Source organism: Phocoena phocoena, chromosome 14 (genome assembly GCF_963924675.1).
Source record: "Phocoena phocoena chromosome 14, mPhoPho1.1, whole genome shotgun sequence".
In the NCBI taxonomy this organism is placed as follows: domain Eukaryota; kingdom Metazoa; phylum Chordata; class Mammalia; order Artiodactyla; family Phocoenidae; genus Phocoena; species Phocoena phocoena.
This window is the reverse complement of record NC_089232.1, coordinates 14,179,475-14,206,316: the sequence shown is the minus strand read 5'-3', so window position 1 is coordinate 14,206,316 and position 26,842 is coordinate 14,179,475. Positions and strand designations below refer to the sequence as shown.

The 26,842-nt window shown below is 54.7% G+C and overlaps 1 protein-coding gene across 1 annotated transcript in view; it reads left to right on the top strand.

Moving 5' to 3' along the window:
* The window catches only part of ATOH8 (atonal bHLH transcription factor 8), a 34,204-nt gene extending 10,587 nt beyond the window's left edge, over positions 1–23,617 (top strand). The window contains exon 3 of the mRNA XM_065891649.1: positions 22,543–23,617. Coding sequence (XP_065747721.1) covers positions 22,543–22,548 — 6 coding nt within the window. The 3' untranslated portion in view covers positions 22,549–23,617. The remainder of the gene's footprint in view (positions 1–22,542) is intronic.
* The last annotated feature ends 3,225 nt before the right edge of the window (positions 23,618–26,842 follow it).

The window sequence follows — 26,842 nt, the reverse complement described above, 5'->3', positions numbered from 1 at the left end:
CAGCCACGCAGGCAGCAGCCTCCTGGGAAGACAGAGAGGTGGGGACAGGAGCTTGGGGAGCCCCTCACTCCCCCAGGCTTCCAGAGGGACCGGTGAGCTCGGCCTTTAGGAGCTTTGCTGGGGTTCGTGCCAGCTTCGGGGCTCCCCAGACCCCTGGGATTGTGTGTGACTCTACTCCCGGGAATGGGGCTGCTGGGTACCTGGGACAGTCACCCTGGGCCTGCGTTTGTTCATCACTTAAATGAGGAGGACAGCTTATCTCTGAAGCTCTTTCTGGCCTTACGTGCTCTTAGGATGAATCCCCCATGCGACCCCTGATGGATGTCATATCAGGGTGAGATCTCCTGAACTGGTAACAGCCCAGGAGAGCCCTTTGGTGTGTTTTGGTAATGTGACTTGGCCTGTGGGTTACCCGAGGCCACGCATTAAGGCACGTGATTTCATTCATTCATTCATTCATTCATTCTGAAGAGATTTACTGAGCCCCAGCCATGTGCCACGCTTGCCGGGCAGGGGTATAAAAATGATAAACATATGGTCGCAGCACCCCTGCAGCTCACGGGATGCTCAGAGACCCTCTTGCCTGTGGATAAGGGCAGAAGAGGGTAGTAAAGGAGGCCCCGGAGGCCTGTGCTGGGGCAGGGGAAGGCCCGGCAGAGAAGGGACAGGTTACCTCTCCTGCCCAAGGGAGTTTGAAAGGTCATCTTGGTGTAAGTGGTGTTTGAGTTGCACAACAAGGAGGTCGCCCGGCAGATGAAGCAGGAACAATATCTGAGGCAGAGGGAACAGCCTGTGCAAAGCCTGATGTGTTTGGAGAGAGATGGGCAGGGGGAAAGGTGTCGGGCACAGCTATGCTTCCCAGATGCCCTAGGCTTCCAGCATTTCCAGTTGGGGGTCATTGCCAGGCTGTGCAGAGCAAGGCTTATGGCAACCCTCTGGATCTCTGTGCCCACGAGGCTAGAGGGAGAGAGACAGAGGGTGGGACCCAGTCTGCATCCATGAAGAGGTTAGAGATGGTTAGAGATGCCTGACTCCTCTGGGCATCCAGGGATGGGGAGTGGGGGGGGGGTAGCCAAGTGGCTCTGGCACCCTCCATTCATTCCTTCCTACCACCTCCTCTTTCCTTCCTGGCCGGCCCCTCCCCGCATCCCTGACATTCCTCCCCCAGCCCCCCTTTCAAGGAGGCCCCTCTCTGGGTTCTCCAGGTTTCCCAGGGGCCCCTTCAAGAGGCTTCCAGCCAGGGAGGCCCTCTGTGGACTCTCCTGCCCACAGCAGGGAGGGCCCCGGCATGTCCCCATCGCCAGCCACTGCCGCTGCTGCGGTGATGGCACGTTGCGATCCTGGGAGTGATTTAATGTGGACCAATTAGATGAAATCTTCATCAAGTGGGTGAGAGAGGAAGCGCCACTGGCTGCTCGCAGGGCGGCTTTCCTCTGGAAAGTGACACGGGTAAATTAAGGGCGTGATTGATGGCTCCATGCAGCGCTCTGTGACAAAGGAGGGTTGTAAACTCTTGGTGAACTTCCCCTGGCATTCGGTGGTGGTCGGTCGGAGGTGTGGATGGGCAGGATGGGCAGGCGCCATTTCCCCCATCTCTGCCCCTCATCCCCCCCTCCCCAAGTCCTCCCGTCAGCCACCAAAGGCCAGAGTGCTGGGCCCCCCTCCTTCCCTGTTCTTTGATAGGAGCAAGTGCCCTGGGCTGGGGAGGAAACTAGATGCTTGGGAGGTGAGGGAAGAAGGGGGGTGGTGGGGTGACGATGCCGAGCTTTTGGCTTCCCCTGAAATCACGTCAAATCTAAGACACCTTAGAGACTATCTGGTCCAGCCTCCCCATTGTCCAGATTGGGAGACTGAGGTGTTAGATTGTGGGTAAGAGCATCAAACAGCCCTGAGTCCAAGGCCTGGCTCACCACCTACTAGCTGTATCATTTTGGACCCATTTCTTTACCTCTTCTTGCCTCAATTTTCTCCTCAATAAACGGGGATGGTGGAAACATCAGAGATTTCCAAGGCCCTTTCTAGTCTGACTCTACAAGCAGAGGTCCTGCCTCACCTCTGAGTGAGGGGCCCCTTGCATCCTGCAGCCCCTCCTGCCCAGCGGGCTGTCCTGAGGCTGCCATCTCCTGAGGACCATGCCTGGACAGCCACCATTGCCCAGAGGACTTAGAGGGAGGGATGGGACAGGGTCTTGGGGCTGCTGGGGCGTCTGAGGCCTCTTGGGCCCTGTAACCGCCCTGGTAGATTGGCAGGTCACAGCACCACCCCACTCCTGGTGTGTGTGCCTTCCTGCATCTGTCACCATGCAGGTAGGTGAGTTTCAGGGATGCCCTCAGGGATGGACTTCAGTGACCCGCCCAGTGGCCCTGAGTGCCTGGGATAGGCCATCCTTTTGTTAACCAGAACCAAGGGAGCTGGTGTCCCTGGAGACGCATCCCTTCATTTGTTCATACATTCATTCGTTCAGCGTTTATCGAGCAGGGGCAGTGAGCTCCGTGTTGGGGAATCCCATCCTCAGCACATGGGCCCTGTGATGGGAATTTGCGATGGGGTGGGCCTGACCCTCCCTAGTCCCTGTGGACAGGGCAGGTGGGTGTGAGGCTCAAATCACGCCCCTGTTGCCCCTCCCCCTGCAGCCATTCAGGGCAGCCTGAGGGTTTGGGGATGGGAGTGAGTCAGGCTTACATTCTAATGAAGGATAAAGAAAGGAAGAAACTAGAAAATGATGCTGATGTCAGTGACCAGCTGAAAGGAAGTCTTTCATAAATGGTCATCACTGATGCCACTGATGGCGGTCTGAGCTGTCCCACGGAGCGCGGCTCTCTCACAGTTCGTGTGCCCCAGAGGCTGGGCGACCCTGTTCCAGAACACCGCCTTGACAGACTGTACTCAGTGTTCCCTGATGAGCTGCCTTGTCCCTCCAGACCTGTGTCAAGAATGGGATTTAAAGCGATCTTTCCTTACCCTCTAGGCCCCAGGCACATCCTTTTGCCCGTCTCAGCCCTTCCTTGCTCGGGGTGGGGACCCGTATCCCTTGACGGGTGAGTCCTCTATATCTGGACCTCACAGGAGGTGACTTTGAGGGTCCAGGGTCCGTTTGGAAGCCCTGATCTTGCAGAGAGGCTCGTCGGAGGCTGCCAAGCGGAGAGACAGGTGGGAGGAGTGGAAGGGCTCTGCAGATCGCAGCTCGAGCTCCGGCTGCAGCCGGAGATAATGCACGGTAAGCACCTGGCTCTGGGCCATGTTTCCGCAGCTCCTGTTTTTAAAGCAGCAACTCCTGGGAGCTTCTGAGGAGGAGAGAAGGAAGAGAAGCAGAACTGTTCCACACCTGGGCAGGGTGGGCATTGCCGGGCCTGCGGGATAGGAGACTAGCAGTTTCCCACAGTCTAGGGCACTGCCTTCCAGTGAATAATAATAATAATAACAGCGGCAGCAGCTACTAACACTGATGGCATAGCTTAAGCCCTGGCGATAAATGGCCAGTAAGTTCCTGCCCCCGGGTTTCTCACAGGCCCCAGGTTGGCGGGGGTGGGGCTGGGGGGAGAGATAAGTCCATTATGGTGCGCTGAGCTAAGGGCCCTACCAGACACCTGGGTACCGATTGGTGACCCCGGGGCTGTGACTGTAGCCGTGTGTGCCAGCTGGGCGGGGAAGGCTGGCTCTGCAAGGCCAGAGGCTGCTTCTCACCCTGTGGGTGGTCCAGTGCCAGAGGAGCCAGTGAGGCTGGCATAGCTCGACCGCATCTTCTCTCTTCCTGCTGCTTTCTGGGTAGGGGAGGCTTTTCGTGGTGATGGCAGGTCCGAGGGTAGCCGGACCCCTGTTGGGAAGAACATCTTGGGTGCAGACTTCTGTACTTTTGGTGCTGGGGGCCAGCTGAGGTAGCACATTGGTTTTGGGTTGGGGGGTCAGTGGGAGCCGAGAGGGTTCCGTCTGGGTGGTTGAAACCAGGCCTCGGACAGGACCTGGTGGCACCTGCTCTTTCTGTGGTCTGTTCTGGAGCCCCAGAGTATGTGGGGCAGAGTCTCCAACACCTGCTCTGGCTGGATCCAGCCCCTCGTGTGCAGGGTCTCCTGCATCCCCAGAGTCCCCATTGAGGGACACTGTCCTGTCTCTGTCCCCACCTGCCACGTACACAGTCACCCCCACTGGGGCTTTGGTTTCCACTTCTGTAAGGTGAGTTGACCCCAGAAGTGATTTCTAAGGCCCCTTCTGGTCAGACTTTCCGAACTGAGGTCACCTCAGCTCCTTTTTCTGTCTAAATGACAACAGGCGTTTACTCTCCCTTCCCCTCTGCCCATCACGGGCATTTCACACAGATCTGAAAGTTGCTCACGGAGACTGTTGGGACCCCAGTGCAGTGCACCCAGAGAATACTGATACTACCTGACGTTCTTAGAGCCTGGATCCCACGCCAGGCGTGGTGCCGGGTGCTTAGTACTTCTGACATATCACCCCGTTGACTCCTCCCGCCACCCCTTCAAGGTGGATCCTGACGTTGTCCCAGGAGCAATGAATCTGAGGCTCAGAGGCCCGAGGAACTGGTCGGTAGGAGAGGTGCCCGGGGCTCCTATCACTTCCCTGTCCCGCCCCCCACATGGAAATGGGGTGGTGAGAGGAGGTCCTGTTTCCACATCCTCCAAGCCATGTTACTGAGTTAAATACCATGTGCTTTCAAAGCCCATGGAGACCGTCTATGCTGGGAAAGAAGGGGGGTGGGTGGGAAACCACCATCAAATTCCCTTCTCGTCATAAAAATGGATGCAATTTATTTTTTCTGGCATTCCAATTACATAGACGTTTGTCGCCAGCTGTTTGTTCTAACACGGAGTGTTCTCTCAGCTGCCGTTTCTCCTCTCTCAGTTGACACCGTTAGTCCACACGGCTGGCAGGGACTGGGATGGAGGGGTCGTGGGCTGGGGAGCCCCCCAGGTTAGCTTGGAGCTGGCTTCCTTGGAACGCAGAACTTGGCCCTCTGCTGTTCGCCGGGTGGTCCTGAGGTGGGGGAGAGACTGGGGCACTGCTTTCCCTGCTCCTTTCACACTGTCTTCACCTCTTCCTCCTCTCCCCCGCTGACACGCACTCACAGACCCCACCCTTCTCCCCACCATGCTGTGTATGAATGAAAACTTGGGGTCTCGGACAGTGAGAAAGAACCACCCTCCTGCTCAGAAAGTCAGAGACGTGAAAAGTCCCCTCTGATGCTCTAACCTCCAGGGCACCTCTTCGAGCCAGTGTGCCCCTCTGGAAACCCCTTCAGAGGCTCAGTGGTCCGGGATGCTATAGGTGGGTGTTGAGTTGACAGAACCCTACAGTTCCTTTCGGTTCTCTCTGGTGCTGTCATTTAACTTTAAGGCGCATACAACAGGGAGACCCTTGGCAAGACCATGAAGTAGGGGAAGTGTGGGCTTTGGCGCTGGAGACCTGGGTTTGAATCACGGCACTGGTACTTCCTACCCATGTGACCCTGGGTGTGTTATCTAACTTCTCTGATCCCCCGTTCTCGTGTGAGCTTATAAACCTTCCTCGTCACCTTGCTGGAAGGATTAAAGGAGATCCAGTATGAGAAAGGGCTGGCCTTTTCTCAGTGCCAGAAGGGAAATATCAGGAATTTACAGCCACAAGGTAACGACTTCATATGGAATCCCAGGAAGGATCATCTCAGGAAAGGGCAGTGCCTGGAATGGATGAATGACCAGACAAAGGGCAGATAAGGGCAAATAATTCTGAACGGGGGACTCCTGTTTGTCCAGCATTCGGGGCAAACCCCCTGGCCCTGCATCCTTAAAGGGGGGCGAGCACCTAGCCAGCCCAGAAATCCCTGGGCTTTCAAAGTTCACGGATTCATACCAAAGAACATGCATAACGTGTGGTTGTACGTGGTAATAATGCTAATAAACAGACTCTCACCAACAATCGCGCTGACCGAGTGGGGAGTGCCCATTGCGTGCCGAGCACCTCCCATACTTTATCTCTACCCTTTATGCTGACCCCACAAGTTAGCACCACGTCCCCATTGCACGGAGGGGAAACTGAGGCCAAGAGAAGGGCAGTAGCTCGCCCAAGGCCGTGGAGCGAGGAAGTGGTGGAGCTGCTTTGAGCACGTGTCTCTTGGGTTCCAAACTCCGAGCTCTTCAGCTGCGCCCGGGCCCTGAAGCTCACATACCGCCCAGCAGGGTGGCCTGAGCCCCGAGAGCCCCAACAAATGCGGGTGCAGGGCCTTGTCAGGAGCAGCAGCTCTTATGTAAGCAGCCGGGCTGCGGCGCTTGCAGGCTCCATTGAGCCGCGGGGAGCCCACAGACCGCTGGGGGTGGCAAGGGGTGGGCCGGGCCGGTGGGGATGGGGGTGTCAGCAGCCCCCCGCCCCCAGTGCCGCCGCCAGCGAGGCCTGACACGGGGTTAAGTCGCCCTGGCGGCCTCTGGCTGCAGCTGGGAGCGCGCCTGGTTCCCATTCGGGCGCTGTGGTTTTGATTAGCTGTTCCACAAGGCGGGCCTGGTGGCGAGGCCCTGGGAGCTCCGCTGGAACAGAGGGTCCCCCGCCCGGCCGCCGCGGCCCCCCCTCCTGGCAGCCCCAGACTCCAGATGTTCCGAGCGCTCGCTGGGAAGGCCTGCTGGCGCCACGGAGGGCAGAGGGCAGGGAAAGCACGCGAGCTGGAAGCCCAAGCGCTCAGTCACCGCAGGCCCTGGCAGCCCGCCCAGCGCTCTGCTGGCACATTCCCCAGCTCTCCCCTGGCCATCTGTTCCCAAAAAACCCTTTCAGAGCCTCATCATCACTCAGGATACAACAGCACAAGCAGCTGGTTTGGAGGCAGCAGGGAAAACCGTGCAAAAGGTCCTTTGTGAGAGAGGAAACTCGCTTATGAATAACAGGGCTGGACGCTGTAAAAGTTGGCGGCTGGAATCCGTGTTTCTCAGGCGCCGCTGTTTTCTCCTGACTCTTTATCTCCGCTCTTTATTTGGTTTCCCCTTGTTTTCTTTTAATGGTGTTTCTTCCCCTTCTTGCACCAGTTGTGACTTTTCTTCCTCCTCTAAGGTGCCTGAAGGCCACCTAATTAGGTATCCTGGACGCTGCCGAACTGTTTTTCCTTCTCAAAGCTCTTAAAATGGGAGACTGTTGTCATAAAACCCGGGCTGGAGGAGACGGGGCAGAAAGAAGGTGCCCGGGAGGGCACAGTGTGGGCAGGGCAACAGAGTGTCGTCAACCTGAGGGAGGGTCGGGGGCAGAGAGAGCGCGGAGACTGCCATCAGCTCATCGGAAGGCAACACGGAGACGCTCTGGGAGAGCAGTGGCATTAATGAAACGCTCAGTGCTTGGCGCCTCAGCTGATTGCAGTATGACAGGAAGCCTTTTTTAAGAACCGCCGCCACCGCCAGAAACTTCTGGGAGATGTCTGCCTGGAATCTGGGCACCTCCTGGGAGCAGTCACCGGGTGGCCTGAGGGGGGCCCTTGGGCTGTGCTGGGGCAGGGCTGGCAGCTGGGAGGCCAGCATTGGCGGCGGTGGGGAGGGGAGGGCAAGGCCTGGCCACCTTCCTCACAGCCCCTGGACCCCTGAGGGGGAGCTGAGAGTCAGGCCCAGGGCTGTCAGGTGGAGGTGGGGAGAGGGACACCTCCCAGGTGTCACATGGGCGTGACCTCATGGGGGGGGGTCACGGGGCAGGGGCAGGGGACTGGGGGCTTCCCCTTTCCTTTCTCAGTTCCGGCACCCCTTTTTCACTGCCTGCCCCAGCGCTGTCCCGTGAGACCCAGAAGCCCGGCTGCCCCTCACCCCGGCAGTGGAAAAAGCCTGTCGTGCACATCGCCACGGGTGGCCGGTCCTCACAAGCTGAGGCTCGGGCTTCGGAGGGCGTTTCATCTTAGGCGCCGTACTTCACTCCTTTCTCCTCTCTTCCCAGTTTCGGTTGGAGAGGTGGCAGCTCTGACAGGACAAAATATACATAAGTTTATCACAATTTCAGGGCCATTAATCTCCCCGTCTGCAGGGCTGGGCATGGGCCGAGATCCCCCCTCCCTGCTAAGGCCTTGGTGGGCAGCTACCTGGTCTGGACTCTCAGGCTGCTCTCGTCTCTGCCCAGGGGCCTGTGTAGCTGGGTGGCCTTGCTCAAGTGTCGTATCCGGGAGATGCCAGCCTGACTGCCCACCTATCCAGGGGTCAGTGGCACAAAGGATGTGAAACTGTTTTGTGAACTCTGTCCTCCCTCCCGTGTCTGATGCCTGAGAAGCTGGTCCCCGTGGAGCCGAAGGTGAGGAGGGCCTGGGGAAGGAGGCGTGGGGTCCGACCAGTGACCAGAACTTGCTTTCCAGACCTGGGGCTTCCAGAGGAGCAGTGGAAGGAGAATGGAGGGCAGGGCTGCCCTCCCACTGCCCAGCCTTGAGCCCCTACCCCTGGCACAGTGGATTGCCTGGCACAGGGGGTGCCAGCAGGCCCTGGTCGTCCTTTTTCTACTTGCCCCTGCAGACCGGAGGCTGGTTCTAGGGGAAGGTATAAATCCCTGCCTTCCTGACCTCCTAGTATAAACGTTTCTAGAGGGCGAAGCAGGGAGCCTTTCCTGCCTTCACGGTGCTTAGTTCTCTGCCCAGACTTCACGGCCACCTGGGGCCTGGCCCTGCCGCCCAGCTGCTCCCTGGCTCAGTTCATACCCACCTGAGCCCCTCCCAGCAGCTCTGCTGAAAGCCAGGTCTGACTGCCTCACTCCCCCTGCTCAGGACCCCTCAGGGGCTCTCCACACGCTGAGGATAGAGGCCAGACTCCCTTACAGGGCAGCTGCCCCTCCCCCTAAGTGACCTGGCTCCAGCCGGTCACTCCCGGTGTCCCAATTTACACTCCATCAACGCGGAACTCCTCGCCCAGAGGGGCTATTTTTGGCCTCTGTGCTCACGCCGTCTCTTCTGCCTGGAATGCTCTTCTACCCTGTCTGTCTGGCTAAGTCCTGCTCCTCCTGGAAGCCCTCCCTGACCCCTACCCCAGCCTCCACCTCAGGGCCCCATAGCATGGCCACCTCCCTGCCCTTACCATAGCGGGGTGTAGAGTCTAATTCAGGAGAGCATTCTATGATACAGTATGAAGTCATGATATATTACGTGATACTCTATTATGTGATATTTTAGAGCTCATTTCGTTGTATTTTTAGGTGAAATGTTACCTGGTAAATTATGTGATATTAGAACTCTATACTACGTTACCTTATGTCACACAATGTGTGTTTAGTACACCTCTCTAGCTAGACTGTCAGCCCTTTCATCTTTGTGTCCCAGCTCCTGGCACAGAGGAAGCTGCCGAGTAATGCACAGCGTTCCTTCCACGAAAATCCACACACGCTGGGGCTGAATATTCCTGAGCTGAAGGCAAAGACTCTAGGGAAGAGTGAACTAGGGGCTTTAGGACACAGACAGGGAAGTGCCCCTGGGCTCCCCCAGGCTCCTGTTTGGGGAGTTTGGGCTCTTGTTGCCTTGAATCAGTGCAGAAAGCTTTGCATTTCAGATCACAGAAACCCCTCTAGCAGCAGCTTAAACTAACAGGGCTCCTGTTTCTTACAGTTAGGAAAGGTGAAGTGAGGAGACTGTTCCCTGGCTCCAAGGCTCTGGTGATGCTAAGGCTTCGGGCTTCTTTCTTGGTCTTTACCTCATGACTGCACAGTGGCTGCCACAGCACTGAGTACTTCATCCACACGCTACATCCAAGGCAGGGCAGGGCCTTGCCGGGAAGAGCGTTTCTCCTCACCAGTTCAGTCAGTCCTGTCCAGACATCCCCTACCTGCCCTGGAAGAAGGGGTGCTCTCCCTGAAACTGAGGAGGACATTGGGGCCTCTCATCTGGGAGGACAGTAGGGTCCTCCCTGGAAGACTCATCCCTGGAAAGTTGACCCTGATTTTTGACAGAGTGGTTTTCTTCCCAATGGGGCTGACCGATGTCATCATAACCTCAACCACAGTGTCAGAACCCCATCTCTGCGAGTTTGCCTACTCCTCCCCCCAGCCCCGCAAAGTGAGGGGCAGTAGCCCTGTTTTCAGTTGACAGCACTGAGGTTCAGAGAACCTAGGTGACCTGGTTCCTCTGCACAGTGCTTTTCAGTTTGCAGAACCTTCTCATGCCTTTTATCCTCTTGAGTTTTGCAGTGACCTCCTGAGATCCACGTCACTAACCATGGGCGCTAGATGAGGAGGCTGGGACCCAGGGGGGTGAAGTCACTCAGTGCCACACAGCTGGGTGGGGCCGGGCAGGACCTAGGCTCAGCCAGCCCCGTGAAACAAGCGCTTCTGAATCTAGACCATCACTGCCCTCTGTTCTCCCAAGGTGAGGGGGTCTAGCAGTGACGCGGGTCTGTCTCAGCGCAGCCACTCATGAGCTCTGTCAGCTCGGGCACTTGCCTTCTCCAAGCTTTGCTTTCCTCATGAGACGTGGATAGAAATGTCCATGGGTGAGGAGGGTTCAAGGAAATGATGGCCATGAAAGGGCTACGTCAACTGGATGCACTGTGCAGTCACTGGGGCTCCTGGAGGACACTGCTGTCCATCCGGAAGGTGGGCAGAGGGACCTTGAGTGTCCCCTGCCCACCCAGGGACTTAGACTCGGTGGACTTGACTCTGTTGCCAGGCAGCAGGCACCGAGTCTGTCCTTCTGCTCTGTGCGTGTGTGTGTGTGTGCGTGTGTGTGTGCACAGATTTGTTGGGGCATCTGTAGGCACTGTCTGCCAGGATCAGACGGAGGGCCTCCCACATGGTGGACTGAGTGTCTGGCACCGGGGAGGTGCCCGGAGGTCTTCAAGGGTTTCAGAACTTCCCCTCTTCCCCAGGGGTCAGGATCCACTTTGGCACCCACCCCCTCCACGTATACACGCAGTGGTGCTTCGTTTATTCAACAGAAGCAGAAAAAGATGAATTAAGCTCGAAGGATGCTGTACATTTATTTAAGAATAAACAGTTTTGAGTGTTTACTATGTGCCAGGCATTGTTTTAGGTGCTGGGTCACTTTGGAGAACAAAACAAAGGCCCCACCCTTTGGAACTCAGGCTGAACGACACAAAGGCCGGGCAGGAAAGCTCACAGGAGAGCCCTGCAGGACCTTGTTCGGAGCCCACTGTGCTTAGCTCTGCACACAGTTCTTACAAGCCTGACTCCCTGGAGGCTCGGGTCAGAGCAGCTGAGCAGAAACAACCAGGAGACCAGCTCCTGGAGCAGGTGCAGTGACAGCCCCCAGAATCACAGCCAGTGGCCTGATGGCGTGGGAGGAAACAGAGAACAAAAAGGGCAACACACCAGGGGCTCAGAAAAGCCAAGAGGCTTGGAGCCATTTAGTGTCGGGGTAAGGGGCCCCAGGAGCCTCAAGGACCTGGGGAGTCTTCTGTAGACTGACGTTCCGGGCTTGACCTTGAGTTGTCAAGGGGAAGCTGAAGTACATCCAGTAGCGTCTGACGGAGAATGCAGGGAAGTGCATCAATTACTGGGAACTGGGACCTGTCCAAGCTGTTTGGGCACAGAAAACACACGGCTTCCTTTCTCTAGGGAAACTCACTCCTGCTCAGGGGCTTGTTCTCCTGCGGGGGCAGCGCTGCGCGGGTCGGGGTCCTTGTCTGTTTTGCTCACTGCGGGGGGGGGCCCCCCGTGCTCCGAATGGAGCCGGGCACAGTCTAAACACTCAGTACATGTTTGCCGAATGAATGGAAGCGTGAAAGCCCAAGCAAGTGAGGTGTTTCTAGCTGTCTCCCACACTATCTCAGGGGCAGCTAGCTCCTCTCTGCCGTGTCCCCAGTGGGGCCCTGGCCACCTGATGGGGAGACACAGTTCCTGCCTTGAGGAGCTGACATGCAAATGGGGGGAGACCCCCCACACACACACATACACACGTGTGTACTGACACGTGGCTGCTTAACCCTGAGTGCTTGGCTTTGCAGCCTTTGTGACCTTTAATCCTCTCTTCAGCCTCAGACAGTAGACTACCATTATTACCATTTTATAGGTGGAGAAACCGAGGCACAGAGAGGTTACGTAAGTGCTCCAAGTCCCACGGCTGGTGGAACGGGGAAGTCAGGATGCACACAGAGGCTGTCTGATGCCACAGCCGGCACCTTTAGCCACTACGCTGCCCTGCGTCCGTGAGGGTGTTTGTCCGTCAGGGAGCGTATGTACGTGCATTCAAGTGTGCGTGTGGGCGAAAGATCCGTTTCTCTCCCCGGTACTTTTGTGGTGTCACTGACGGTCAGGGTGGTGGTGAGTAAAGAGCCCTGATCAGAGATGTCCTACCCTTTCCTGAATCCCACGGTAGCTCCAGAATCTAGCTATGAGGGGCTTAGGGACGATGGGAGGGGCCAGAGGAGGGGTTTGCACACTGTTTTTTCAGAAATCATGTGGTTATTTGGACTGTCCAGGGGCCTGGTGGCCTCTCCCAGCCACCCCATTATTGCCCCCACTGATCCTGAAGTATCCACAGCTAGACTCTGACTGGGCGTCTCCTGAAGACATGCTGTGGGCTTTGCAAAGGCTTGTGGGCCAGCACTTCAGCATGAATTGGCTTGTCTGGTTGATGCCCCCTCACTCCTGCTGTCGCTTTGCTATAAGGATTGGGGAGGGGAGGTGAGGGGCTTCCCTGGTGGTCCAGTGGCTAAGGCTCCATGCTCCCAATGCAGGGGGCCTAGGTTCGATCCCTGGTCAGGGAACTTGGTCCCACAGGCCACAACTAAAAGATCCCACATGCTGCAGCGAAGATCCTGTGTGCCACAACTAAGACCTGATGCAGCCAAGATAAATAAAAAAAAAGAATTGGGGAGAGGGGAGGCACAGAGATATGCAGAAGCATGATGGGGGCCCCGGGGACCCCCAACACTGTGGTTGGGGGTGTGTGTATATGTGTAGTGTTGGCGGGGTGGGGGGAGGCATGTGTGAGGGTCATAAGTCGGGGCCCGAGGGACGCTTCCAGGGAGCAGGGCCTTCCTCACCTGGCTGGGCCACGTGTCTGCCCAGCTATCTGCTGCCCTCCAGCCCGGGTGCCTTCTCTGGCTATGGGGCAAGGGCAGGAGCTCCTTGAGCTTCTAGGGTCTGGAAGGGCAGCGTGCAGTGAAGTGGAATTGGCTGGACAACCTCACAGGACAGGGAGCAGATGGGAAGCTGCAGCAGCTGGGCCTCAGGCCTCACCCAGGCCAGCTTGGCCCTTGCCGTGCCCTGTACTGTGGGTGGGGTGAGGTGGGGACCAAGAAAGCAGATAGGCTGACAGATGTGGAGAGAGAAGCAGAGGGGAGGCCAAGAGAGAGCTGGCACAGAGAGATGCGGCGGGAGCACGGAGAGAGAAGCAGAGATGGTCAGCCTGCAGCCCGAGAAGGGTTGGCCCGGCGGCGCCTGGGGTCTCCCTGCCCGTCCCCTGCAGGCGTGGGTTCTCCCTCTGAGCTCTGGCCCGGCTGTGCAAGCACCGGGCCTCCCACCTTCCCTTAGGCCCCAGGGGATGAAGGCTGAGGCTTTCTTAGCACCAAGAGAGGTGGCAGCTAGGGGGGTGGCTTGAGGACTTTCTAGTCCCAATTGCCAGTGAAGAAGCTGAATCCTCTAGGGACTGAGGGGTCTGCCTTGCTCTGCCGCATCCTGGCGTGTGACCGAGGGCCTCCATTTCCCCATCTGCAAAATGGAAGCAGTGACAACACCTCCCAAGGACTGTACAGCCGCACATGTAAAGGAGTGTGTTGGGCCCCGGACGAGGCCGCCCTCAGCCGATTCACGGACTACTGTCCCCAGGCCTGGGAGGACGACCTGGCGCCCTCTCTCAGGAGCCCGTGGTGGAGCCGTGTGGGGGGAGCAAGTGGGCGATGGCAGCTGCACCAGCCATAACTCGAGCACAGAGGGGTGTAGGAGGAGTCGGTATGAAGTGCTTGGAGGCTTCAGAGGGGAAACACATTTCCCCAGACTGCGGTGAGGTGGGTTTCGGGGCAGGCAGCTGGACTGGAGGCCCCATTGTCCTGGACTGGGGACACAGCAGGGACACAGCCAGCAGGACCCTGCCCTCCTGGAGCCTCCGTTCCCGTGGGCAGAAGTAACTCCGCGCAAGGCTGTACTGGAACAGAGGGGACGCCTGGGACTGGACGGTGCTCTCTTAGTGCTGGCCCGGGTACCTGGGTCCCAGCTTCAGCTCCAGCATCTTAGCACAGGAGGGGTCCCCAGTGTTACTCAGTGGTTATTTCCTACAGCTAGGAAAGTTCTTCTGTATGTCCTTGACTGACCCTGAGGTTTGAACATAAATGTTGGCCCCAGTCAGCGAGCGGTTTAGACTGCTGGACCCACTGTTGCTCCTGACCTGGGCCGGCAGGGCAGGACGTCCTCCTAGTAATCACAGGAAGCTATCTGCACCCTGTAGCCGGGAGCTCCTGGCAATCATATTCACTTCTCTGATGAGTGGCCTGGAGGGACACAGCGGGGGGCAGGGGGAAGAGGTGACTCGACAGCATTTACCAGGAGAGCATTTTGGTGGTTTCTGCTTTGCCCTGGGGTTAGACTGTAAGCTGCTGCAGGGCAGGGCCTCCAACCCTGACACCTGTCACAGAGCTGACAGGAGGAACTCAATAAATCTTTGATGGCTAAATGAAGTTTTCCCCCAGTTCATGGTCCCCAGGCGGATTCTCCTGGCTCACAAGGGGCTCTGGCTATAACTTTGCAACTCTTAGATCCTGGCACCTTGAGAGGCCTCCCAGCCTGGACACAGTGTGGTCGTTGATTCACACCATGTTCCCGCCCTCAGCAAAGAGCAGCCAGCTCCAACTGCTCATAAATTTCCTGCCTGTCACCCGTGGCGCCCAGGCCAGGCGAGGCGGGAGGTGCTGGGGGTGGGCTGGTCCATACCTGCTTCCAGTTCCCCGGGAAGTTTGGAGGCCAGAAGCCCAGGCCTATGCTTGTGCCCAGAATAACCTCAGCAGAGCCTGGCCCTTGGAGAGGTGGAAGCAGATCTGCCAGATGCAAAGATGTATGGGCTGGAGTGTTGGAGAAAACACAAACACCAGCTTGCCGTACAGTTTGCACAAGCTGATTTCACTCCCATGAAATCCAATATAGGTCTGCCTACGCATAGGAGAAGTATGTGGATGGATGGGCCTAGAGATGATCATACTAAGTGAAGCAAGTCAGACAGAGAAAGACAAATACCATATGGTATCACTTATCGGTAGAATCTTAAAAATGACACAAGCGAATTTATTTACACAACAAAAGCAGACTCAAAGGCATAGAAAACAAACTTATGGTTACCAAAGGGGAAAAGGGTGGGAAGGGATAAATTAGGAGTTTGGAATTAACAGATACGCGCTACTATGTATAAAAGAGATAAACAGCGAGGACCTACTGTATAGCACAGGGAACTATATTCAATGTCTTGTAATAACCTATAATCGAAAAGAATCTAAAAAAAAAAAAAAATATATATATAAAACGGAATCACTTTGCTTTGCACTTGAAACCAACACAGCATTGTATATCAACTAGGAAAAAAAAAAAAAGAAAAGTATGTGGAACAGCAATCACCCAGCACTATCATGGTTTCTCTCGGTGGGAAGATGGAGGTGATTTAAATGGTTTTCTTCTGTTCACTCTTCTGTGTTTTCTAACTTTTCTATAATGAACATATACTACTTAGGCGTTAACAAAAATTTGAACAGTTTTTTTTATTATAAATTTATTTGCTTATTTATTTTTGGCTGCGTTGGGTCTTCGTTGCTGTGCGCGGGCTTTCTCTAGTTGTGGCGAGCGGGGACGACTCTTCATTGCGGTGCGCGGGCTTCTCATTGCGGTGGCTTCTCTTGTTGTGGAGCACGGGATCTAGGTGCGCGGGCTTCAGTAGTTGTGGCACACAGGCTCGGCAGTTGCGGTGCACGGGCTTAGTTGCTCCGCCGCATGTGGGATCTTCCTGGACCAGGGATTGAACCCGTGTCCCCTGCATTGGCAGGCGGATTCTTAACCACTGTGCCACCAGGGAAGTCCCAAAATCTTTAACATTTTTATTGAGATTATAGTTTACCCATTTAAAGTGTACAATTTAATGATTTTTTAGTTTTTTCACTAAAATGTGGCCATCACCACAGCCAATTTTAGAGCATTTTCATCAGCCCCCAAAGAAACCCCATATGCTTTAGCAATCTCCTCCCTCCCAGCCCTAGGCAACCACTAATCTATGGGTTTCCCTGTTCTGGACATTTCATGTGAATGGAATCCTGTAATACGTGGGCTTTTGTGTCTGGCTCCTTTCACCTAGCGTACTGTTTTCAAGGTTCATCCAAGTTCTGTCATATGTCAGTACTTCATTCCTTTTTATGGCTGAATAATATTCCATTGTATGAATATACCACACTTCGGTTATTCACTCTTCATGGATGTGACTTAAGTAATCTAAAAGTTGTGCTTATTTTTAAAAAAGAATTCGTCTAAAGCAGATTGGCCAAGATGACAGTTGGTTCCATATGACTATTTCTGGTTACTTCTTTTGAGACTTTTCAGCCTATGATGCCATTTTATGTTTTCAAACACCAGTGAATCACACCAAGGACCCAGCTCTTTGCAGGAATGGGAGCTGGTGCTTACACTGTGGACCAGGCCCTGCTGGGAGTGTGGCTCTCTTGTCCCACTGATTCTTCGCAACTGAGCTAGAAAGTGGATACTATTACTGTGCTCATTTTATTTTTTTAATTTTTACTGGAGTATAGTTGATTTGCAATGTTGTGTTAGTTTCAGGTGTACAGAAAAGTGAATCAGTTATACATATATCCACTTTTTTTCAGATTCTTTTCCCATATAGGTCATTACAGAGGACTGAGTAGAGTTCCCTGTGCTGTACAGTAGGTCCTTATTAGTTACCTATTTTATATATAATAGGTGTATATGTCAATCCCGATCTCACAGTTTATCCCTCCCCTGTGCTCATTTTAAAGATGAGTAAACTGAGGCTTTGAGAGATCAACCAGCCTGCCCAGGGCCCCAGAGTCCCGCTGACTTTGAGGCCAAGATGAACCCTAGTGGTCAGCATTTAGAACCAAACCCTTTCTAGCCCATATATTGGTGTACGTAAAAGTGAAAGGTAAAATAATGCCTGATAGTGTGGGTCTTGAAGAATACTTCTCCCATGCCCTCCCTGCTTGTCTTTCATATTTTAGTTTTAAAGTAACATTGCAATCTGACTGTTCCTTTTAGGACAAACCATAAAAAACAAAAAACTCAGGATTTCAATCCCATTTGACGTCTTTTTCTACACATAGAAGGCTCTATACAAATTGCTTAAATACAGAAAGATGTATGATTTGAAAACAGTCAAAAATGGTTAAATAGGGCTTACCTGGTGGCGCAGTGGTTGAGAGTCTGCCTGCCGATGCAGGGGACACGGGTTCGTGCCCCGGTCCGGGAAGATCCCACATGCCACGGAGCAGCTGGGCCCGTGAGCCATGGCCGCTGAGCCTGCGCGTCCGGAGCCTGTGCTCCGCAACGGGAGAGGCCACAACAGTGAGAGGCCCACGTCCCGCAAAAAAACAACAAACAAACAAACAAACAAAAAGGTTAAATAGGTGAAGTGACTGGAAATGAACTTAAAAGGTAAAATAACTTATAGGCAGAAATAATCATTTTTTTAAAATGCCCCCAAAGTGATAAAATTACCCTGAAGTACACAGAAGTGATGAGGAGAGGACACCAATCCACTTAAAGCCAGGGACAAACTTAGTAAGCAGAGGAGATATAATTAGAAATTTAAAAACTGGAAGTGAACAAAAACAGACAGATACAACATTGTTCCTGGGTTCACAACAATTACCAAAAGTTCCCCTAAAACATAGGCACAGTTACAAAAATGCTCAGTGTTACATTTGAAATAGGAAACGTATCTGGTGGTACTTAAATGCTACAGTAAATAAAATGCCTGGTAAGTGGAAATAGTCACACGTCCAACAAATAACAAATATTTATTGAGATGCTACTGTGTGTCCAGACTGTTCTAGGCTCTGGGGCCATATAAGCGAACAAAACGACCATGTCCCTGCCATTGTGGAGCTGACATTCTGACCACAAATGAGTGAGCAGATAAAATGATGATTTCTGGGAATTCCCTGGCGGTCCAGTGGTTAGGGCTCTGCACTTTCACTGCTGAGGGCACGGTTTGATCCCTGGTTGGGGAACTAAGATCCTGAATGCCATGCTGTGGCCAAAAAAGAAAAAAAGATGATTTCTGAATGTGATAAACCCAGACACTTTGTCACCCTGACCAAATCACTTCAGTCGGACTCAGCCCTTCAGACCTGCTGGAAGGGACCTGGGAGGCATCTTGTCTAGTCATTTTTAAAGTTTGTATTAGTGGGCAGCAAGACCTGTGTTTAAAGGGCATCTTTTGTGTGGAGGGGTCATGCTGCAGGGGGCTCCTCAGGACGGTGAGAGCCTTACCCAGCCATAATCAGAGCCTTGGCCGCAGTGGGAACACCACCCACAGAAGGCCAGAGCCAGAGGGGACGCAAGAGGCCCTTTCAAGCTGTGCTTCTCACGTGGACCCAAGCAGGATGCTGCCAGGAGTTACATGAGAAGGGGGTCTGTGGTGTGGTTGTCACAGTGGGGAGTATGTCCAGCCCTGTTCCCTGTATTTGCAGTTATGCTTGCATGTGTGCGTGCACACACATACACGTCCACACTACGTACACGCGCGCCCACACACACACACACACACACACACACACACACATACCCCACCTCTTCTGAAGGGATGGCATAGGTAGGTTTGTCTCCTGTCTCTCAGCCACACCAGATTGGTCTAGGGGAAGGAATCTGACTGAGGGTGGACCAACTGACTGCCTTCACTGCGTCTTCGGGGTTGGGATGCTGAGAGATTGGGCCAATGGGCAGACAGGCAAGAAAGAAGCAGAGCCTGGAAGTGGCTGAGTGATGTTGGCAGGTACCTGGAGGGAAGGGCCATAGATCGCCCCTACTGAGGTTCAACAAGCTTTCCTGAGACTTTCCCCCGGCCCCTCTGAAATGCCCTTGTGCAGCCTTAAATAACGGGAAGAGTAGAGTGAGTTTCTACTCCTCACAATGCAGTTGCAGTCACACAATCAAATGGGTTGGGAAAACACTGGGTAAGTAAAGCCACACGAATTTCTTTACTGTAGGACTTTTCAGAGACTTTAATATGTTCATATACACGGTGACTTTCCAAAGTCGGGCCAAGGTCTGTGATGTTTCCCAAACTCATGGGATATACCCCACCTGGCTAGTGTTCTGAAGAGCACCCTTTGGGGAGTGCTAATCCATGTACATGCACTTGCCGTACAGGTGAAGGAATTAAAGCACAGAGAGGGAGAGTCAGTTCCCCAAGGTCACACAGTTGGTTAATTGCAAAAAAAAAAAAAAAAAAAAGCTCGTGGCACCTAAGGCCTCCCAGTGTTCTTCCCACCACGCTCCAGTTGACATAAGGCTTCCTTGGACGGATGATGCATGCGCTGGCATTCCTGGACCAAGGTGGGTGGTGGGAACGCAGGTCCAGTGTAGACGTTAGGGAAAGGGTGGGGTTGAGAATTGGAGGTCGGGCCTTGGCGAGAGAAACCCCTGTCTCCCTTGCTCTTGGGTGGTAGCCATGGCTTCAGTGGAGTCTGAGAGCCGACTGAGGGCTTGGGGCTGGGCCCGGCCAGGCGGCCGCCTTTACAGGGCAGCCAGTGGGATGGCTTCAGCTGCCCCAGCCTTCCGTGCCTTCCCTGACCGCAGGCAGACTGAACAAGGGAGGAACTCCGGGCCAGTCCTCGGCAGGGCCCGCCCAGGCAGCCAGCGCCGGGATGACGCGGCTGTAAATCACCCCGTGGACCACAGACCCAGTGCCATCCCCACGGGTTTCCTTTCCGCTTCTTAATCCTCCTCAGACTCGGTAACAAAAAGCAGATTCCTGCTGGGGCCAGCCACGCACCATGGGCTCGGAGAATGTGAGCCTGGATTCACCACATCAAGATGCTACCTCCTCTCACTTTTCCTTTTCCCCTTCTTCGCCTCTGTTAGCTGGAGGACACTCCCTCCTCCTGGCTGGGCTCCCTCGCCCTCCCTGGACCCCACTTCCAGCCTTGCCCCGGCCTTGCACCTTGGCTGCCTGCCCAGCGCCGCCCAGGCCTGAGGCTCACTAGGGCCTGTGGTTAGCAGCCCCTCCAGCCTCGTGGTTTGGCTGCAGCCCGGCTCCCCGAGCCTCCCTTTCAGCAGGAGCAGGCCCTTTGTGGTAGAATAAACACTGCCGATCTGGATTCAAATCGTGGTGCTGCCAACTCGTAGCACTTACCTCTGAGCTGGGGACGTGAGAAGCTCCCCGGCACGTCAGAGGTGCCTGACAGACGTTTTGCTTCCAAAATAAGTGCTTAGCTGTTTGTTCAGGGTTGTTGCAGGAAACGGGAGAGAAGGATTTGGAACTGCGGTATTAGGGGTGTGCTGTGCCCAGTTAGCGGATGGCTGTTATTCTCCTGCGTCTTCTGGGTGGACTGGGAGCCCCTGAAGAGCCTCCCCACCAGCTCTGACCTCCCCCCAAGCTAAAGCCCGACAGCCCCAGGAACTTTTCGCATCTCCTGTCCCTGCCTGTAGCAAATCACGCCCTCTGGTCAGTTTTCTCACGAGCAACACCAAGTTCAGCTGCCAGTGTGAAGGACTGCAAGGGACTGAAAGACCGTCTAACCTAGGGGTTTCCCAGTTTGCCCCAGAGCACCTGGGTTCTCACAGCCATCCCAGGCTCCACATTGGAAGGAAGACTGTAGACTCTGGGCTCCCCTCTCCCTGTGTCCCCTGTAGTCTCCCGATCCAAATAGACTAGAACCGTGTTCGTCTGTTTTCTGGGTTCGAATTCCCAGGTCAGACTTCATTTCTACTACAGCTGAGGACTCTGTCCTCTTATAGATGAAGACACTGTCATTTTACAGATGAGAGCACTGAGGCCCAGCTGGCGGGGGCATGGACTGCACCTAGAGCCAGCCTCTTGGCTGCCGGTGTAGTGTCTTGTCTGAAGGGTGTAGGGCAGCGGTCCCCAACCTTTCTGGCAGCAGGGCCCGGTTTCGTGGAAGACAGTTTTTCCAGGGACCATGGGGGAGGGGCGGGTTCAGGCGGTGATGGGAGCGATGGGCAGCGGCAGATGAAGCTTTGCTGGCTCGGCCACCGCTCACCTCCCGCTGCACAGCCTGGTTCCTAACAGGCTGCAGACCGGTACAGGGGCTCCGGGGGTTGGAGACCCCTGGTGTAGGGAGAAGGAGGTAAGGATGCCATTCCCGTGGGGGGACAGGGCTGACTCTGATATCCCTCAGAGGCGTGACCTGGGGGACTGTGGTATCAGGACCAGGGGTCCCTGAGCTTCCTCTACAACCCCGCCCATCCCCCAAACCAGCAAAATCAGCAGTGGCTCTGAAATGCAGCAAGGTAGGGGTGGGGAGTAAGGGGACGATGTGGGCTCTGGCAGCAGCCAGTCCTGGGTCCAGATGCTGGCTCCATCCCTTACCGAACCTTTCAAGATTCAGTCCCTGCCTGGGCCATAAGAGTCCCTCCCGAGCCCCTCCCCGGGCAGCTGCGAGGATCGAGTAAGAGGAGGTGCCATGGGTGCCGGCACCTGGTACAGTTCGGCCTTCTGGAGTCAGGACCAGTAGGGGCTACTCCTGACCATTGGTTGTTTTTCGTTTGTTTGGTTTTTGGCTTTAAAAATTTTTTTATTTATTTAAATTTTATTTTTGGCTGCATTGGGTCTTTGTTGCTGCGCACGGGCTTTCTCTAGTTGTGGCGGGCGGGGGCTACTCTTCCTTGCGGTGCGCGGGCTTCTCATTGCGGTGGTTTCTCTTGTGGATTCTCATTGCGGTGGCTTCTCTTGTTGCGGAGCACGGGCTCTAGGCACATGGGCTTCAGTAGCTGTGGCTCGTGGGCTCTAGGTTTGTGGGCTTCAGTAGTTGTGGCGCACGGGCTTAGTTGCTCCGCGGCATGTGGGATCTTCTGGGACCAGGGCTCGAACCCGTGTCCTCTGCGTTGGCAGGCGGATCCGTAACCACTACGCCACCGGGGAAGCCCTTCTTTTTGTTTGTTTGCTTGTTTATTGAGGTATACTTGATTTACAATATTATATTAGTTTCAGGTATATAATATAGGGATTCAAAATTTTTATAGATTATATTCCACTTAAAGTTAGTGTAAAATATTGGCTATAATGCCTGTGCTATACAATATATCCTTTTAGCTTATTTATTTTATTTTATTTTTTGTTTGTTTCTTTATTTTTAGTTTTAAAAAACATTTATTCATTTACTTGGCTGTGCCGGGTCTTAGCTGCCGTTTCTTAATATTTTTATTTTATTTTTTTATATTGGAGTATATTTGATTTATAATGTTGTGTTAGTTTCAGGTATACAGCAAAGTGATTCAGTTTTATATAGAGATATATACAGATGTCTATTCTTTTTCAGATTCTTTTCCCATATAGGTTATGACAGAGTATTGAGTAGAGTTCCCGGTGCTCTACAGTAGGTCCTTGTTGATTATCTATTTTAGATACAGTAGTGTGTATATGTTAATCCCAACCTCCTAGTTTATTCCTCTCCTCCCGTTGGTTGTCTCTTTCAGGAGTGACCGGCCATGGGCTTGTCCAAGGACGCTGCTGTGGGCCCTCTTTCCAGTCAAGCTTGAGGAGAAGGTGAGCTCGCCAAGTCCAGCCTTGTCGTCCTCTCTAAGTTGCCACCAGATGCTCAGACCACCACCTCTCAGGACAGAAGCTTGCCTACCCCCCTCTCGCCCTCTCCCCCACCCCCACCCCCACCCCGCAACCACTCCACAGTGACTTTGCACTTTGCTCTCTGCCTGGTGGGACGGGGAGAGCAAAGCCTTCCCCTTGCCCGGGCCTGAGGCCCACCGTCTGGCTGCAGAAATTCATTGCCAAAGATTCGACAGAGACACTGAACAAAATGGGGTGAGAAGACCCCATAGTGAAAAGCCACACTGTTGCTCTGTGATGTTTACTCCTCCTGTTGCCCGGGTCCCATCTCACGCCAAAGACGAGTCAGCAGTTCCACTAGGAACTCGTGGAAAGGATGGACGTTTGGTGACTGTTGGAAGCGCTTTGACCCTCTGACCCGGAACTCCCTTTCTACAGCTGGGCCCCGAGCTGGCTGGACGCAGATAAGCCTTCTGGCTTATCTGTGATAGGGAGGCTGTGACAGGGAGGCTGGGGTCGCCTGTGGGGTGAGATCTGAGATCCTGGCCCCCCTCTCCTTCCCTCTGGCTGCCCAGGCCTCTGACCCTGATTTTCCCATGTTCCCTGGGCCCAGGCTCCTTCTTGGGCCCTAAGCATCGTGAGAAGTGAATGGGAGGGTGGAGGGCAATACTGACCACCCGTACCTCACCCCAGGGACTTGCCCCAAGGTGACCCCCCAGCCGGTCCAGCCAGCCACTCCTTGCCAGGGGCCCGCCCTCCTGACTGGGCACACAAGATGGCGCCCTGCCTGGGGGCCGGCAGGCTGTGATGGCTGTGCAGGGGGGCAGAGGGGAGGAAGGGACCAGGGGAATGGGCCAGTATGTGGGGAGGCGGGCATGTTCAGAGTCAAGGCCTGTTCCTTCCTTGTGCACAAGGCCAGAGCTGTTCACGTCTGTACTCGACCATCTGCTTCAAATTGAAGTAAAAGCCCCAACCTGTAAAGAAAACGCTTGTGTTGATGGACTCTGTGGGTGACTGGGACTTTGGCCGGTCAGTTGGAGAGGGTTGTGGGGGGAGGGAGAGGTTGAGAACCCTTCGGGAAGTGAGCTGTGTGTGTGTGTGTGTGTGTGTGTGTAAGGGAGTGGGGCCCTCGCTATGGCCTCGGCCTGGACTAGTGACCAGGAGGCCAGGTCAGGAACATGTGAGGAGCGTTCTCGGCTTCGTGCCTCGTTCACTCCAGACTGTGAGTTTATAAGGTGGGGACCGAATTTTTAATCCCATTGTACAGATGAGGAACCTGAGGCGGGGAGGAGACAGGGCCAGGCAGTGACAGAAAAAGTTCTCACATCAGGGCGGCCTCACTCCACTGCCTGTGCTCTTAGCGCCTCTCCAGCCCCATAGGCCAGCTCGTGCCCGAAGTCTTTGTGTGGCCTTGGCCTAAGATGGGGCAATAATGGTTCAGTGGGGATGGGGGAGGGTTAATAAGAGGACAAGGAAAGGACTGTCAGGCCAGAGGGCTGTGTAGGAGGGGCAGGGCTGCCCCAGGAGAGGGGAGGTGATGAGGGAAGGAGGCTGTGCCCTTGCAGAATACACACCTGTCCCATGGTTCCGCCCAGTGTCACCCTCTCTTGTCTACTCCCGGGCTCCTGGGCTGGGGCTGCAGTGTCTGCACCTCCTCTTGCACCAGTGTTTTCCAGACATGGCTGTGGCCGAGGACCGAGCTGTGTGGGCTGGTCCTGGATCTGGGGCAGAAGCAGGGACCACAGGCTGCTCATGGAGCTCCTCAGAGCAACAGTGCCCTGGAAACAGGCCAGGTAGAGTGGGCTTGGAGTGGGGAGCGGGGGGGAGGTGGTCACAGTCACCCCAGGCCTCTAGGCACAGATGACAGACTCACTCTGGTGTCCCTCTGAGCCTCTGAGTAACACTGGTGGCATTTCCTAGGGAAGCAGGAAATGTGGACCAACCTTCATCAAACTTGTTGACATAAGAGGACCCTGTTACTAACGGTTTGGGGAGATACCCCCATCCTGCTGACAAGGGAGCAGACCCGTGGCCTTTCTACCCAGAAACAATAATGGTCTCTACTCCCCACCCCTCTCCTGCTCAAGGCCTTCATTATGTACTTCCCTTCCATTCTGAAGCACCTATTGGTCATCAGCTGCATAGCAGACTCTAAGCTGGGTATCAGGAATAGAGAGATGGATCCCACGCAGCGTCTTCACGGAGCTCAGAGTTCTGAACAGAAGGTGGGACGGACAGATAGGCAAGCAAATAACTGTGATACAGTTGGATGACTAAGGTGTTGTTGGAAGTTTGGGGAAAGAAAAAGGTAACTCTCCCTGGGGGGGTATCATGAAGGGCTATCCTAGAAAGGAGCTATGTGGGTTGGGTCATGAAGGATGAATAGAAGTTTTCTGAGCAGAGGAAAGGAAGAAGGACTTTATATGCAGAGAAGTATTCAGCCCTCGAAAGACATTGGAATCACCTGAGGAGATTTTAAAATACTGACATAAAGTATTAATACCAAAGTTCCATCTCTAGAAATTCTGCTATATGGGTCTGGAGCGTGGTCTGGGCATTTGGGATTTTTAAAAGCTCCCCAAGTGATTCCATTGTGCAGGCAAGGTTGAGAGCTACTGGTTGAAGTGGGCTGAGATCTCTGACAAGTGATTTAGAATCACTGATATGGGATACAAGCTGTGCCAAAAATGTACAGGGATATGTGTGTGTGTGTGTGTGTGTGTGTGTGTGTGCGCGCGCGCGTATACAAATAGACAAGCTAATAATTGTGATACCGTCAGACCACGGCACGAACGTACGCACACAGGTATGTGTGTATGTGAGTGATTGAAAGTCCACTCTTCTCTTTCCTTTTTCAGCTTCTCTCCCAGTACGGCAGCTTGTGTCCTTGTGCACACACGTGTACACACACACACTCCCTCTTGTGTGCATAGGCACACCCAGATACCCACTGTGTACATTCCCAGGGAAGGGAAATCCATTTCACATGGATTCAGATTTCATCGGCAGCCTTCTCCACAGTTTGTGTAAACAACCATGCAAGAAGGCCCTCACCAAGAGAAAAGTTATGAAGAGCCACCCTCATGGGTCCTTGACAGCGCCTGTCCTGGTGCAGCCAAGGGTGTGGCCACAGGGCCCCTGCAGATTTGTTTGCCCACGCACCCTCTGTGCTCCGGTGTTTGCTCTGGGTCCTGGCTCCACGTGCCGGGCATGGCTCATCAGACACCGGCCACAGAGGGAGGGTGTCCATGTTGGAGGCCACGTGTGTACACACGTGTCTGCACCTCTGGTGCATGCCTGGTTCCTGCAGCGTGCTTGCTTCCTGCTCTCCAAAGGACAAAACCGCAAAGAATGACTCTGTGAGTCGGAGATCTCCCCAGCTCAAGGCTGAGCCTTCCAAGACTCTTCAAAAACTCCGTGCACACGGGCTGCCCGCTGCTTCCCGGTTCCGGCCTCGGACAATGCCAGTAGAGAGGTGTGAATTCTGGGGAGGGCCTTCCACGCGTCCCTGGGCCCCTTTTTGGTCTCACAGCGTGGCCAGGGCCCCGGTGGATTCTGTCACCCCACACTGTCCTTCCTCCCGGCCCCATGGCCCACCGCGCTGTCCTGGACCTCCTCCTTCCCCCGCCCCCCTCCACCTCACCTTGTCCTGTGCTGTCCTATTTCTTTTCCTGATCCCTCCCACCCATCTCCCCTTCCTTCCAAGCCAGTGAGAGAGGCAGGAGCCGGCAGGTCTCAGGGGCTGGGAACTGGGTAGCAGAGCCGTGAGCAGGGACCGTGTAGGGAGCTGAGGTGCAGACAGGGCTCCTTTGTGCCCGAGATACAGGGCAGAGACCTGGGTACCGCTAATTAGGCTGAGCCGTACTGTAAGGCAGCCAGGGCAGGCCTGCTAGGGGCCTGGAGCAGGGGTTGCACTTGCCTCCCACCTTCCACACTGCTTCCGGGGCTAAAAGGGACTGTTGCCAGCAGCCCGGCTGACAAATAGCCTGGCCTTCTCAAAGCAAGACTCAGACATCTCCATCGTGTTTCCTTCAGCGGATTTGTGTTGCCATTCTCCCTCTGTCTCTCTGCCACCTGCGCAGCTGCTTTCTGTTTCCAGGCTCCAGGACGACAGGAAGGCATGGAGGAGACCCTGCCTAGGCGAGGGGTGGAGAGGAGGGGGCGGCTGGCTTGGCCCTTTGCCCCAGGGTCCTCACCTTCTCACGGGTCCCC